Genomic DNA, 16,226 nt, shown 5'->3' on the forward strand with positions numbered 1-16,226 from the left:
TTTGATGTAGCGATAACAAACGTGTAATGCCTAATATGTAAACGTGTATTGACAGTGAATGTAGAGACGGTCAACGAAACCTTTTCTCTAATCAATCGCAACCCTAAACACCAAGTATTTGGTCAAATTATTCGAATATCAACGATTGGGTACAATATTATTTCTATTTTTTTTTAATTTTTTTTTTTTTTTTTTTGGTAGTTGTTTCATTTTCACTCTCCAACACCTCCAAACTCAAACTTGTTGATATAAAAATTCAGTCCGTCTCTGCCCACTGACTCATTTACAATAAGTTCAAATCACTTAATATACCTTCTATTAAATAAATCTGATTTAGTTCTTGTATGTTTCAATACAAATTAAGGAATAATAAAATACAAAATGTAAACTATAAATGCATTCCTTTTCACAATTGTTTTAAACTAACGTAAATTACTGAAATATTGTTCTCTTAGTGACTAAGTATAATTGATGTAATGTGTGTTTATGTGATGGACTAATTACCATTTAGCCATATTATTAAATATTTTTACTAACATACAGTATATTAATACTCACCCATAAGTATAAAACTGATAGCAATAACGAATGTCAACGCGTAACCACGTACTGGCTCGTTGTTGGCTCCATAGCCTTTGGCGAAGAAATCAAGACAAGGGTAGAGCTTGTCTTGACAGAGAGCCTGGGAACCGATTTTAATATTATTTAAGAAAATTTAAGTACTAGTTTTTCATTTATTTCAATTTATCAATTTCTGTCTCCAATTTCTGTAGATTTTGTCAATTGATAAATTCCAAAAAAATAACTGTAAAATTAGAATGATTACTTATTCGCACATTTTAAGCACACAATACGCCACTGCATCAAATATACATGCAGATAAAACTTTAACAACGCTACCTCTGGTTTAATATTTACTCTAGCTCTTTTTAGCAGTTCTCAAAAGTGCACAACCGGTTTTGTTATTATTAATCCACTATTTTAAGAGTTATTGGTCAAACTGGAACAATTGGAAAAGCCGGTTCATTAAATGGGCCATAAACCTTAAACGGTAAGTTTTACAAATAAAGTTTACAGGAAATAAAATATGCAAAATTTTATTCTCTACAATAATGGTCTCAACAACTTTTGCTTTAAATAGCATAGTTTCCGGGATTTCGGCCAAAAACAATTTTTCAAGATGACGCTTGAAGCTCCACCTTAATTTGACAGCATTTTGTAATTTCATGCTAATTTTAAAAAATTGGCGAGGCTGACCAAGAAAAAAGGGCTCTATTTACTGACTTAATTATACCTGGAAAACTTTTGGAGCTGAAACTAGCGAAGCGAGCGCTGAAGATAGAGTCGCGGCGAAACACCCGCCGTATATCAAGGGACCAAACCCTGACACGAGACGAATTACCTGTACAAATAAAATTGACAAAAAACTGAATCCACAGAAACTTATATCAAGTTGTTAAATCTAGTTTTAATTTACAGAAACTTTCTTAGAAGTTTTACGTATTATTTTTCTAAAATTGTTTGATGGGTGAAGAGGCTGGATTTGGAATATACTGTTGGTTATGTTTTAACCGGCTTTAAAAAAGGAGGAGGTTACTCAATTCGACCGTATACATATATATATTTTTTTATGTATGTTCGGGGATAACTTCGTCGTTTATGAACCGATTTTGATAATTCTTTTTTTGTTGGAAAGGAGATATCCCAAGGTGGGACCATGATAAGGAAACCAGGATCTGATGATGGAATCCCAGAATAATCGAGGCAAACCCTCGAAAATCGTAGTGACAACTAGTGCGTTTGTAAATTTTTTTCGTCTACTTAGGTTGTATTACGTGTCGATGTAATTGAAGTTGGTTCTTTTCGTTTGCGAGCAAACACAATTATTGTATCTTGAAATTTACTTACATAATTCATTATGATTAAAAAATTTAAGACACTTAAAGGTTTAATGCACCAATTCTCATAAATGTTACCCTGGAGATAAAGTTCCTAAATCATGTTTATCTTATACAGGTTCAAGAAACCAAAACCTGTTTGATTTTAAATATAGTCTGGTAGAAAATGTTTTACTTTTCAAAAACAGACCATAAACTTTTGGGTGACCAAAAATTACGCTACATATCAGAAAATACTTATTTGGAACTTTTTAAACTCGACCTTCTGAAGACTGGACCAAACCTTCTGTAGGTCAGTAATTTATCAAATAGTCGGCAAAACAATAAGAAATCAAGCAACTTACGTCATTACTGTGGTGCAGACCATAAGCGCAAGTGCCATTGATCTTGCACTGGTCCATGGTCCATGAGGCAACATCTGCCACATCGCCAGACGCATCTCTGAGTACAGTCCAACCAGCCAGTAAGGCGATCAAGAGGTATGATATCGTCGTCAACAGTATAGCTAGGAGAGTACCCTTTGGAATTGACTTTTGAGGATCCTTAAACAGAATTTTCTTGATTATAGAAGTTTTATATTTAGGCTCATTAAAATTATGAAATTGGGATATATTTGAAGCAAATCCCAATTACAGCCAGAACAAAATACTAGCATAAAAGAGAATGCACCAAACTAATACCTCCATATTAACTTTTCGATCAACCAAAAGAACAAGTATTGTCTCTGCCATGCAAGTACCATTACCATAGAATAGGTAGTTCTACGAAAAAATACCTTCAAATCTCCAGATATATTGGCACCGGCCAATATTCCCGTGGCCGCTGGGAAAAATATTGCGAATACAGAAAAGAAATTATGTTCGACGCCCTCGAAGTATCTGTAGTCCGGTCCGAGGTTGGCTTTTAAAATCGACACTAAGGAAAGAAAAATATATATATATTACTAAGTAATCTTCAATATTCAGAAATATAAGTCACTGAAATTTTAAGTTATTTAATATCCGATTTCTTCAACTGGTACGCTTTATAATTTGAAAGTTCAAAACGAATAGACGTGTCGATAAATTTCATTCATTCTACATATTTCATTTTAATAGGATAGCTTACGGCTTATAATAACTGTAACTAATAATACATAATAGAAATCAAAAAGCTAATAACAAGCTACCATATATTCACATGAGTTCACGCCATTTTTGGGGTAAACTTGTGGAGGCCTATGTCCAGCAGTGGACTGTGATAGGCTGTAATGATGATGATGATGATGATATATTCATGTCCCAAATATGACATGCACACGTAAAATTGTCCAACCTATCGAGTACATTGAATACTAATTATTTTGCTGAGTTACTTAGAAGATAGATAGTCCAAATAAGTCCAAAAGGTTTTGACAATAAAGTAATCAACTAAAAGAATCCCTAAATGATTTGAAGAAATACTTACTGTTATACCCTACGAATCCCTGAGCGACTTCCACGTCAGACTTAGGCCCGATGATGGTTCCAATACAGAAGTCTGCTATAGCAGCTAAAAGTATCACCAACAGTACTATCTGAGCTTTCGCCTCCCACTCTAAGCCCACTATCACGATACCCGTCAAGAGTACTATGGTTATACAGCCATATATGGCTTGGTCCTAAAAAGATGAACAATAAAATTCATATTATTCATTAGATATTGATTAGAATATTGAGTAGACAATTTTAAGACATTTGCTGCCCTTGCACCATTATTCAACCAACTTCAAAAAAGGAGGTTATCAATTTGACTCTATTTTTTATGTGTTAGTTGCCTCATAACTTTTAACTGGGTGGGCCGATTTTATAAAAATTGATAATAAAATGACTCACTTAAGTTTTACTTAGAATTTTCTTTGGTAATACTGTCTTTAGAGATCAACTCTACACACATGATTAACTAATTTATAGGTTGTACAAAAACACAAACTACCCTCAATACATTTCGAATATCTCGACATTAACTTTATTTACCAATCAACCCACAACATAAAATTATAATAACTGGCATTTTTTTATAACTAAAGTAATAAAAAAAATGAAATAAATTCCACTCACCCAACTTTTGCTGACCATGTACGCTGACTCTGGTATAAGAGTGATGAGCGACTCTCCAAAACCGACAACGTACATCGCACAGGCCACTGCATTCGCCATTGAAAATATAAGGCCTATTGAGCCTCCAAACTCTGGCCCGAGAGACCTCGATATCATATAATATGTTCCGCCTGGTGAAAAATGAATTTTTTTTGTACTTTTATGTCGAAAGTTTTTATCAGACATTTATTTTAGTTTCCAATTTTTGGACAAAAATCATTATAAAACATTTGTATACAATAGCTTTCTTCTTTTTCTATAAATCATTATATTTATTTTACCTTCTAGAGAAGTGTATTGAAACATCGGTTAGCAAAAAAAAGTGTGTGTGTGTGTGTGTTCTCTCATAGCAGAAGTGGAACTTCCGAAAAGTTGTCTACGGCGATTTTTTTACCGAGAATATAAAATAATATGTAATGTATCTATGTCATTCTCTCACCGACTTAATCCTATACATGTATTGTTTCACTATCGTGACGCATTCTAATTTCATCAAGTTTCAAATCACAACGATTCTAAAAAAATCACTTCAAAAAGATTCACCAATTTTTTACAACTTCAAATGAAAAGATTACAAAACAAAATTTCAATAAAAATTAATGAAATGTCTAAACCCTATCAACTAAATTCTGCTCTAGGAGAATTATAAGAAACTAGCTATGCCCGCGGCTTCGCCCGCGTAGAAATCAGTGTGTCACAAAGTTTTCCCGGCAAACTTCCAGTGAAACTATTATCAAAATCGGCTTAGCCGTTCCGTAAACCTTTCTCTCAAAGCCCTCTCTCCATTGGTGAAATCGCATGAAACTCCGTTCAGTAGATTTTGAAGAAATCTATCGCATATACTTTTGGGGACTTTGTTTTATAATACACTAACTGTCGCCCGCGACTACGTCCGCGTGATTATGAAGATATGCATTACTATTAAGATGTTTAACGCAAATTATTTTTTTATTTCAGTCACTTGAAATGCTTATCAAACTGAGTAACTTTTTAAAAGGCACAATTTAGTATAATTTAATAGTTATTTTTATAAAACCTCTCTATACACCACATTTTTAGTTTTATTTTCAGGCTGTATATGTTTCATACAAACTATCAACCCTAATTAAACCCTCTTAGCGGTGGAATATCGCAAAATCCGTTCTTAGCGGACGTCAACTAACAATCTACCTCCCTGCCTCATCTTTGTCCATCCTGGATGGATGGACCATCCAGCGGTTATTAAGTTCTCGTCATGAGTGAGTCAGTGACCTTTCTCTTTTATATATATAGATTACGATGCATTATTTGGAAACCTTCTCGCTATCTATAAGAGCATACATTTTAAATTTCAAGTCTTTTACTTCTAAAACATAGGACTTTCATACAAACTTCCAACCCCCCGTTTTGCCCCCTTAGGGGTCGAGTTTCGAAAAATCCGTTCTTAGCGGATCTCTACGCCCTATAAGGAGCCTTCCTGCCAAATTTCAAGTTTGTAGGTGTTATAGTTTCGGAGATTTCGTGATCAGTGGGTCAACCTACCATCCCCCGTTTTAACCCCAAAAAGGGGTTGATTTCTAAAGATACATTATTTGGACGCCTTCTTGCTATCTATAGAGCATACATTTTAAATTTCAAGTCTTTTACTTCTAAAACATAAGACTTTCATACAAACTTCCAACCCCCCGTTTTGCCCCCTTAGGGGTCGAGTTTCATAAAATCCGTTCTTAGCGGATCTCTACGCCCTATAAGGAGCCTTCCTGCCAAATTTCAAGTTTGTAGGTGTTATAGTTTCGGAGATTTCGTGATCAGTGAGTCAACCTACCATCCCCCGTTTTTACCCCAAAAAGGGGTTGATTTTTAAAGATGCATTATTTGGACGTCTTCTCATCATCTATAGAGCATACATTTAAAATTTCAGGTCTCTTACTTCAAAAACATAGGACTTTCATACAAACTTGCAACCCCCGTTTTACCCCCTTAAGGGTCGAGTTTCGTAAAATCCGTTCTTACCGGATGTCTACGCTCTATAAGGAGCCTTCCTGCCAAATTTCAAGTTTGTAGGTGTTATAGTTTCGGAGATTTCGTGATCAGTGAGTCAACCTACCATCCCCCGTTTTAACCCCAAAAAGGGGTTGATTTCTAAAGATGGATTATTTGGACGTCTTCTCATCATCTATAGAGCATACATTTAAAATTTCAGGTCTCTTACTTCAAAAACATAGGATTTTCATACAAACTTGCAACCCCCGTTTTACCCCCTTAGGGGTCGAGTTTCATAAAATCCGTTCTTAGCGGATGTCTACGCTCTATAAGAAGCCTACCTGCCAAATTTCAAGTTTGTAGGTGTTATAGTTTCGGAGATTTCGTGATGAGTGAGTGACCTTTCGCTTTTATATATATTATAGATATATAGACAATCTGCATCTAATATATTTATATGTAGCAATAAATAATAAACTCTACGTTTTGTAAATAAAACAGATTAAATAAAAGCACTCTTACTCACCGCCTTTGATAACGCCATTAGTACTTATCGCGGACATAGACAGCGCCGTGATTGTCGTTACAACTGAAGTCGTCACTATCAAAAGTGATGCCTGCGCTGCCGACAAGAATATTTACAAACATTTTTTCATAGTATTCATTTTCGCATATAGTATATCTTGGGATTCTAATATACTTCATAATTTACTGCTAAAAATATCTGAGATAAATTTATAGACACATAAAAATTTATGTGCTGTGTTTTTCTCGAATCTATAAACTCAGAATGTTTCAAGGCAAAGCGCATTGCAAAAACACTTATGATAGTTGGCAAAAGCGCCTCGATATACCAATGCTTTAAGCAAAAGTGGTTGGATTTACTCGACTAGACGAATGATTTCAATCGTAAAAATATTATTTCACAATATTTCTGACAGTGAATGAAACAAAGTTAAGATGTAAATAGTATAAAACATTTTTTTATTTTTAGAAGAAAAAAAATTATCAAGAATACTTCTGATATTCATCTCGACGATGGACTACACTTACTGTAACAGACAACTTTTTATAATAATTGACAGTTATCTAAGGTATTGACAGTAATCTATAGTGATGACGTCACGAGTCAAATTATTTTCCCCACAAACAGTTGGGGACGAAAACGTGTATTTGTAAAAGGTTCACAAGCTATTAGTTACAGTTGTAGAGGAGTATAAAAAGGAACTTGCTAATTTTAATTACACGTGTCTTAAAAACCCATTTTGAGATAAAAATTTTAAACAAAAAAAATATTGGTGTAGCTTTGAAATTTCATTGGGTAAATTGTTATAGCTCCTTTTCCGAAAACGTAGAGTAACGCTTAAATATTACGTAGTTACGTGATATTTAAGCCTTAAAAAGTACTTTGATCGTCTGTAATCTAGTTTATAGTACTAGAAAAGCTTTAAAAAAAACCAATTTTCTTTTAAACTGCAAAATAAATTATTATCCAATTAAAGTCTAACATCCTCATATAGTAAAACAAAATATATAATGTCTTACCTACTCCCGCTTGCCCAACGACCCAGGACAGTCTCAAGAAGAGCATGACTCCCCAAATATTGAGGAGGCATCTCATGAGGACGCCTTTTATCCATCCGAACTTCATATTCCGCGACGACATCGCTGGCGCTGTCTGATCTTTTTCTAGAGTTTGGCCTGGCTGGAAACGGAAATGTATGTATTTTTACATAGTACATAATATAAAACATTCGTTACATTCGTCCTGGGGGGATTGGGGATTGGGTCGGCAACGCGCTTGCGATGCTTCTGGTGTTGCAGGCGTCTATAAGCTACGGTAATCGCTTACCGCTTATCAGGTGAGCCGTACGCTTGTTTGCCGACCTAGTGAAATAAAAAAAAATGCATATATTAGATCCACACCACAGAACTAAACAAAAAAGCCTATAAACATCCGATTGCTTTTGGGCTCCTACCCAAGCAATGGGACATTTAAGCTTCTTCTCTGTGGTTTGGCCAAATTCATTCTCTTATTAACTGATATCCGCAATTTTATCTGTGTTATTTATTATATGTATTTAGCCATTAAACCAATCAATCGATCAAATATATGTATTTAAACTACGTTATTAAGACTTCTCTAGGTTCGTTGTTGTTCACTAACTTTTACACCGTGTATCAAACTAAAATCAACAAATGAGTAATTTAAATTTCCAGGGTCATGTATACTGTGTGGTTACGGCAGTGAAGAATTTCTTCTCTTCTTATTTTTTCTCTTCCTGTGGGTGTCGGAAGAGGCGACTAGGGGATAAAACAGTTCCACTACCACCCTGGAACTTAAAAAGCCGACCGATGGCGGGATAAACATCCAACTGCTGGCTTTAAAATACACAGGCCGAAGGCAGGTAAAGCCAGCCCTGCGGTCACCAGCCCGCCTGCCCAGCGTGGTGACTATGGGCATACACATTAGTTCACGCCATTTTTGGAACGAACTTGTGGAGGCCTATGTCCAGCAGTGGACTGCGATAGGCTGAAGTGATAATGATGAGGGTCATGACTGTTAAAACCGCATCCAAGTACTTCAAGGCAGATTGGCACCGGTATTGCGACATTTTCGATATTTCAAAAATACAGACAAATAAGCAAAAATTCAAAAAACTATTGTTTTAACTCTATTGCTCTCAAAAGGTATAATTTTATACCATATATAGATACTGTCTATTAAATAGTATTTTTTTTATATCTTAAATACATTGACTCGATTTGTTAGCTATAATGGGAACCCGGTCTACGGCGCGGCCGTTAGACCGGTATGGCGGTGAACTTTCCATGTAGGGATCACTCCATCAGTAGGTCTATGTCAAAAATAAAAAAGTACGCGTAGTTGATAGCGTCATGTCTAGTCATAGTCATTTAAAAACGTTGACGATGCACAAGCTTATTGCACTATAAAATGCAAATTGGTCCATCTCAAGCTATTCATGGCGCACTTAGCTCGATTATTAGCTTGATTTATCTTGTTTGCCGGCTACTAAAGATACATTTACGGCGTCGTTTCATACTATGTTAAAGTACATTATATTATAGGTATTATCGTCAAAGGGTCTTTGAAGAATGATGTGATAACCATACATAATCATACCCGTACATACAGTTGGACGTAAATAACGAATTTCAAATTAAAAAAAAATGCTTTTTTTCTTTGTGGTTTGTATCCTAATTTCGCAAAAGATTTTGTTTTTTAATAAGTAGTCTTAAATCTTCTAACGAAGTTTATGTTGATATGTGCATAATTTTGATCAATTTCACGAACTACAATAGTAATCTCTGTTACGACGCAGGGCTTAACGCGAGCGACTGCAATCGCTGACGTTAGGGATTTTACTAAAAATCAATCTAATAATCTTGTTATAAACGACATCGGTAGTTATGTACTACCGATTTCATAACTAGCCGATCAGTTACGCTTATGAAATGTCGACTTTTAAATTAAAATGTTAATTTTTTTTAATTTTCTTCACAGTGACGATAACAAAAAAAAAATTCAATTTGGTGCAGTCGCTCAAAACATACATATATTATGTCGATTCATTTTTATTCGTATAGATTTAAGATTATTATAGACACATGTTGGAACGTAGAATTTACTGGGTCATACAGTAATTTTTTAAAGTAACATGATCTTCAATAACGTTTCCACATTCTCTTCTACCAAGAGAGGGGGGAAGGGGGGGAGAGGGAGAGAAGGAGAGAGATAGAGCGAGAAAGAGAGAGAGTAGATTTATTAAATTATCTCCACGCCGTATTAGTTTTTGAAAATATTTTTAAAAAAATCTAAATAAAAGAAATTTTTCTTTCAACTTACAATACAAACAGATTGATAGCCTTCATACAGTTAATTTAAAATTAACCAACTGACAAACAAAGGCTGACAAACTGAACAAAAAGGCAAAAATAAATATTTATATAAATAAACATTTATCTATTTAATTTATTATATAATTACCTACAATAGTTATATAAATACACTTGTTTAATCTTATTAAATGTTTTTATTCTATTAACTTTTATCGCATTTTCCTTCCAACTTACAATAAATACGACATAGTACGTAATATACCGTGTCAATTAATAGTAGGAGAACCAATCTAGAAACGAACTTCCAACCATCTGTTTCGTGAAAAGTTTGGAAGGGAAATTCCTAGCCAGGCTATACTATCATTGGCAACCGCTATAAATAACAGACTATAAATAATTCGATATTTACAAGCATATAATCAACTGTGATTATTCGTTCAGGCGATTAGTCATTCTAAACTATGCAATGGTGTATTATAGTAACGCCTACTTACCATGCGCCGACCTCCGACCTTCTTAATAGGGACCTATTAGATTAAAAAATAGTCTTTATCAGGGCTTAACTTGCAGTAATACCGAAGGCGTTCCAGGCCATAATATAATCATACTGAATGTCAAAAACCCTACAAAACATACTTATATACATTTTTATAACATAAACATTTGTATTATATAACGAACAAGGATAGGCATCCAAACCGGAAAGAAATATTTGTAAAAATATCAATCCCGAGCGGGAATCGAATCAGGTGACTACATCCAAAATCTTCATAATTACATCGTGTACACATAACGTACAAGTTGCATTAAATAACTACGTGGACAACATATGCAAGTTTATTTATAATAATATTGTGTAACAATAACTATTATCTATTCACTTCTACATTTATCGTCGAATTAATTTCTTGCCGGAGCGGTTGTAAAACTAATTGACCGTTATTCAAAGGAAAACCAAGTCCACGATAATAAAACTTCTAACAACACTTAGTTATATTCAATTAATAATAATTGTTCCAAATAAAGTAGAATTCGTAAAAGGAAAATACTATTGTATAGATTTCAATTAAGTCTCCTATGGTTACAATGGATATGGTTATGGTTTTAAGCAACGACAAAAAACTGTTACTGAAACATTTTTATAAACACTAAATAATTTTACAAAACAAATAGTAAGCAAAGTATAGTTTCGGTTCCGACATTTAGGCTAAAATCTCTTCTCTTTTCATCTTCTATATCTTTTCAAAAGATATATTGTTATAATAAGAATCGCAGACGAAGTCATGAGTATCGGTTATTAGATTACTTGTATCGGTTCTTTGAAAGTGACATGAGGTTTATAATCCATTCGCTGTGTAGTGAAACTTGGCAATCATATAATGAAAAAAGACTATAGGTAAGGTTACACTACAAGGACTACAGGTTAAGACATTACATTAAAACAAAATACATGATACTTTGAAGATAATTATGTTGTTAAACGGAATATTTTTTTTTTTTTCGCATTTTATTAATTCGACGATATTTTATTTGTTTTTATCAGCAAAGTTTTTAATGACTTATATTTACTAAATTGCTCTCTATTGCACCCAATAAAAAATAGGCATAATTATATTTTAGTTAGATAATAAAAGAACTAAGCACAAAGTCGAGTTTTATCGCTAAACAGTCTTTCCGGACAATATATGTATCAATTAATCAATCAATTTTTGATATGATATTCAAAAATGTTTAAAATTCCTAATTGTGGGTAACACAAAAAAAATAAAATCGTACATATTAAAAATAGCATGGTGTCGTCTCCTGTCAAAGATTTTCATTGTAATATGAAACTTTGAATAGTTACGGGTCTCTGTAAAGAACTCACTATAGACGGCGCCACGGTTCGCTTAAACTGAAAGTAAAAATCATCATATCAAAAATTTCGCTTTAGCGGGTACATCGTTCCATAGCTTAATTGGCTAGAGCGCCGACACGGTCAGTCGGAGACGCGGGTTCGAATCCCGCTGGAGCGGTCAATTTTTGATATGATATTCAAAAATGTTTAGAATTCCTAATTGTGGGTAACACAAAAAAAATAAAATCGTACATAATATATGTATCATTTTTTAAATATATAAATGAATGATGATGATGGTCGGCAAACTAGCGTCGCCTACAACACCAAAAGCAGCACAAGGGCATTGCCGACTCTACCCCCCGACCCTTTTCAGGAACTCTGGCCATCTTAGTCACCACAGAAACACAACATTACTTGAAAGCGGCGATCTTCAACTATATAATATACAAAAACACATACAATAAAAGAATTACGCAGAACGGGCGTTCCCATTACCAATCATTTTTTCCAGAACACCAAGATAATAAATGTAATATATAAAGAGTATATAATGCATAGTAGTAGTTTTATCTACTACTACTCCTATGTACTTAGCCTTGATTAACGCCCCGCACCTCGCGACCCGACCCGTAGATTAATTGAAGAGAAGTCGCAATTACGAACCTTCGCTTCAATTACCTGTGTCTAATTAGTAAATGAGTGTGTCGTAAACAAGAATCAGCATCAACAACATATGATCTTAAGAGACTTTTAACAAAATGTTTACATTTTATACTCTCATAAAGGTGTATACAAATTTTCAACTCATTCCATTCCGAGGTTAAAACTAATTTGACTGGACTATAGCGTCGAAATAAGCAATGATATTCTTGCTCGTATCTCTGATCGTAGCATGGTCAATATCCCGTTTTATACCTTACCAATAGTGGTAAAGACCATGATAGCTTAAAACTTATTTTAATGTTCCTATCAAAAATCGGTTTAGTGACAAAATTCAATTCTTCGTCCAATCAATTTAATGTTGCGATTAATTTACAAATAAACGTGTGCACGTCGTGTCGTACGCATATCGTATCGGACATCGTTAGTAATCTTACGACGTAAAACAGCAGCACTATAAAGTATGGACTTAAATCTTCCATTGTATGCTAAGTTCAGTAGTTATTAAATATATATAGCTTATTGTATCGAGGTTCACATTCTAAAATGGAATAAAAGTTTTGGGCGTGGTTAGAAGACTGCCAAAAATATATATTTACTAGCTGACTCGGCAAACGTTGTCTTGCCGCTAAACACTATTTAAAAATAGGGGTTAGGGGTGAAAATTTTGGATTGTATGAAATATGTAACGCCAAGTTATAATAAAATAAAAAACAAATAATTTATCTAAAAATTAAAAAAAAAATTAGGGCTGGACTACCCTTAACATTTAGGGGGATGAAAAATAGATGTTGTTCGATTCTCAGACATATTCAATATGCACACAAAATTTCATGAGAATCGGTCAAGCCGTTTCGGAGGAGTTTAACTACAAACATCGCGTCACGAGAATTTTATATATTAGATAATCATACCTCTCAACATAATCTCGTTATGAAAATGTTATATCATTAAACGTCTTATAATAAAACTAGGTGACCTCCAGTAAAACAGTATACAGGATATGGCTACTTGTAGAACATCACGAGTTCTGGTATATGTACACACATATTTCAATGGCGTATAAGTACATTTATCGTAGGCCTTGTCGTAGATAGGTTTAACTGAGCTAGGGCACGGCAGGTAATATCCTGCTCAAAACCTGGAGCAGCCCGACTGGGGAAGTAACTCGATATTAAAGAAAATTACAGCTAAATAATACTGCTTTTAAGCAGTGTTGTGTTTCTGTTGTGAGCAAAGGTGAATGAGTTGAAAATTTGTATACACCTTTATGAGAGTATAAAATGTAAACATTGTGTAAAGTCTCTTAAGATCGTATGTTTTTGATCATTTAACTGAGATAGGGCACAGCAGGAAATTTCCTGCTCAAAATATGGACCAGCCCGGCTGGGGAAGTTACTCTACCTCATAGAAAATCACAGCTAAATATTGCTGTGTTCAAGCTGTGTAGTGTTCTTGTTGGTAAATAAGGACCAGAGCTGCTGGGCGGGAATTAGGGATAGGGTCGGAAACACGCTCGCTATGCTTCTGATGTTACACACGTATATAAGCTACGGTAATCGCTTACCATCAGGTGAACCCTACATTTTTTTGCCGAGATAGTTATATAACTAAAAATGTGTAAACGTCCTTAGATCCTGATCAAAGTCAATACTGATAAAATTCAGTTTTTTTTTTTTTTATATCTCGCTTTTTAGCCTCCAATCGTATTTGCTTACCAGCCGTTAAATTTTAAAATATTCACAGTGGAAACAAAAACAGAACGATTAGTTTTTAAATATAGGAACCGGTCTTAATTTTATCGTATCGGACACATTAATACGTGTATGACACGCGCCCATTTAACACGTGTATGGCTTGCATCCGACCTTGATAGCGTTTTGATAACCTGTATAGTGCATTTATAGGAACTCTTATACATACGTCATATTTTCTATATCATAAATTATATTTTACTACTTATTAGTAGCTAGCATAAGATATTTATCATTGTTGTGTACATTTGGTAGCTATGGGAATTGGTCATCAAGTATTGTATAATTCATAGCACTAGGTGGTTAGGGTGTCACTATCGATTCAATTTTTGCTTAATGCGTTTGACAGTTCTTAAGACAGGGCGACGTCTTACGGGCCATTATGTATTATTAGAATTTTTCAACGCATCACATTTTTTTAGTCGTAAAATCATTTTGACTACACCATGTTTCTTGAATGATTTCAATCCGATCTAATTATAACCTATCAAGCCAATAAGAAAACAATCTCAACCTTTGTTTACAACTATCATTCCATTAACGAGCAATTTTACTAAAATAAATATGTAATATACGGAATAGAAGAACACGTGCTACTAAAAATATGGTACGTTATTGATTCAGGTGTGTCCCGCAGATAAATATTTACGAAAGCCAAGACTACGAATGAAGGCTCACTCATACGTCATACACACTTGATTGACACCGAGTGACCATTGAGTGGATAAGGGAGAAAAATAAAAATCGGATGATCTCTTTAATAATAGATCGAGGAGAAGTCTTTTGGTATTTTCGAGTAAAAAGTTGCAGTAAAATCTTTTTGGTTGTATTGTTTGTAACTAGTTTTGATACCATTAAAAGGTGACATTTAAAAAATGAAATTAACTACAAAACAAAAAAAAATGAAAACAGTATAAATAATGAAATTAAAAAAAAAACAGTTTGTCGCGAATTTTTTAATTGTTTTTCTGCCTGCCAAAATGGATAAATCAAAAGTGCAAAAAGCCGCGAAAAAAATTTGTGACTATCTATGTTTTAAGCGTTTTCGTACGTAATGTTGTATTAATATATATTTGTCAAAAAATATATAACTATACCTATAACACGGACATTAAAATTTTCTTATCTTATGAACAACGAACGAATGGTCAGAAACGAACGAATCTGACCGTGTGTGAATGTTAAAAATATTATTTTATTTTTATTTAATTCAAAACGATAAACATAGTAAACATCTCGTTTTTCAGCTCAATAATAGTGTTACTGTTACACCGTATTTTTATATAATTAAAATAATTAGAATTTTTATAGGTATTACAGATGTCGTTATGTGCAATTCACACACGGCAGAAATGAAATTTCTGAAAAGTAGCCTACGAAAGATATTTTTCATCGAGGATATATACTGTACAATGGTTTCTATCAATAATGAATTGTGATGTATTCTATCACAATCTCCTTTAAAATAATTATATTCCTAATTATGGTTAAAAGTGAACATACCACCGATTCGGAATGTAGATTCTGCAGAGAAGAATGGGCAAAAAACTCCGCAGTTACGCTTTTAAAAACACTGTATTTAATTATAAAACTAGCTGTGCCCGCGATTTCGTCCCCGTGGAATTTAACGAAATAGTTATTGTTCAGTTCGCAACTACAAAAAAAAAACTAAAATAAAAGTAGCCTAAGTAACTCCTTACTAAATCAGCTATCTGCCAGTGAACGTCCCGTCAAAATCCGTCCAACTAATATTGACAGACAGATAGACAGAGACAAAATTTGTAAAAAAATTTAGTTTGGTATACGAGTATGTACCGTCTATACATCCATATGCATTTAGTAAAAGCAGTTATTTTAATAATACAAACAGACACTCCAATTTTATTTATTTGTATAGATTAGTAATATCTTTATCATTAAGTATAATCCGGCAACGAATAGTAAGCTATTAAGTTCTTTTTCGTTTCAAAACTCAGCGTTAATCAATCACATTGTACTCAAAAGACACTCAATAATTTATTATAGTAAGCGAGTTTCGTCTGTCATACGATATTAATATTCCTAGTAACGTCAGTTGCTCCATCAGCAGGTATTCATAGGAGACTTTGCTTATCAGAGTCAGAATTTTGTCAGT

The 16,226-nt window shown here is 33.8% G+C and overlaps 1 protein-coding gene across 1 annotated transcript in view; it reads right to left on the reverse strand.

The window, feature by feature from the left end:
* LOC123659215 (bumetanide-sensitive sodium-(potassium)-chloride cotransporter) overlaps positions 1-16,226 on the reverse strand; it is a 62,126-nt gene that overhangs the window by 26,013 nt on the left and 19,887 nt on the right. Inside the window, exons 5-12 of the mRNA XM_045594466.1 lie at positions 7,523-7,682; positions 6,504-6,599; positions 3,977-4,146; positions 3,345-3,537; positions 2,674-2,813; positions 2,243-2,440; positions 1,295-1,402; positions 559-682 (exon numbers count right to left, since the gene is read on the reverse strand). Of these exons, the coding sequence (XP_045450422.1) occupies positions 559-682; positions 1,295-1,402; positions 2,243-2,440; positions 2,674-2,813; positions 3,345-3,537; positions 3,977-4,146; positions 6,504-6,599; positions 7,523-7,682 (1,189 nt within the window). The remainder of the gene's footprint in view (positions 1-558; positions 683-1,294; positions 1,403-2,242; positions 2,441-2,673; positions 2,814-3,344; positions 3,538-3,976; positions 4,147-6,503; positions 6,600-7,522; positions 7,683-16,226) is intronic.

This window comes from Melitaea cinxia, chromosome 13, assembly GCF_905220565.1.
Source record: "Melitaea cinxia chromosome 13, ilMelCinx1.1, whole genome shotgun sequence".
NCBI lineage: Eukaryota > Metazoa > Arthropoda > Insecta > Lepidoptera > Nymphalidae > Melitaea > Melitaea cinxia.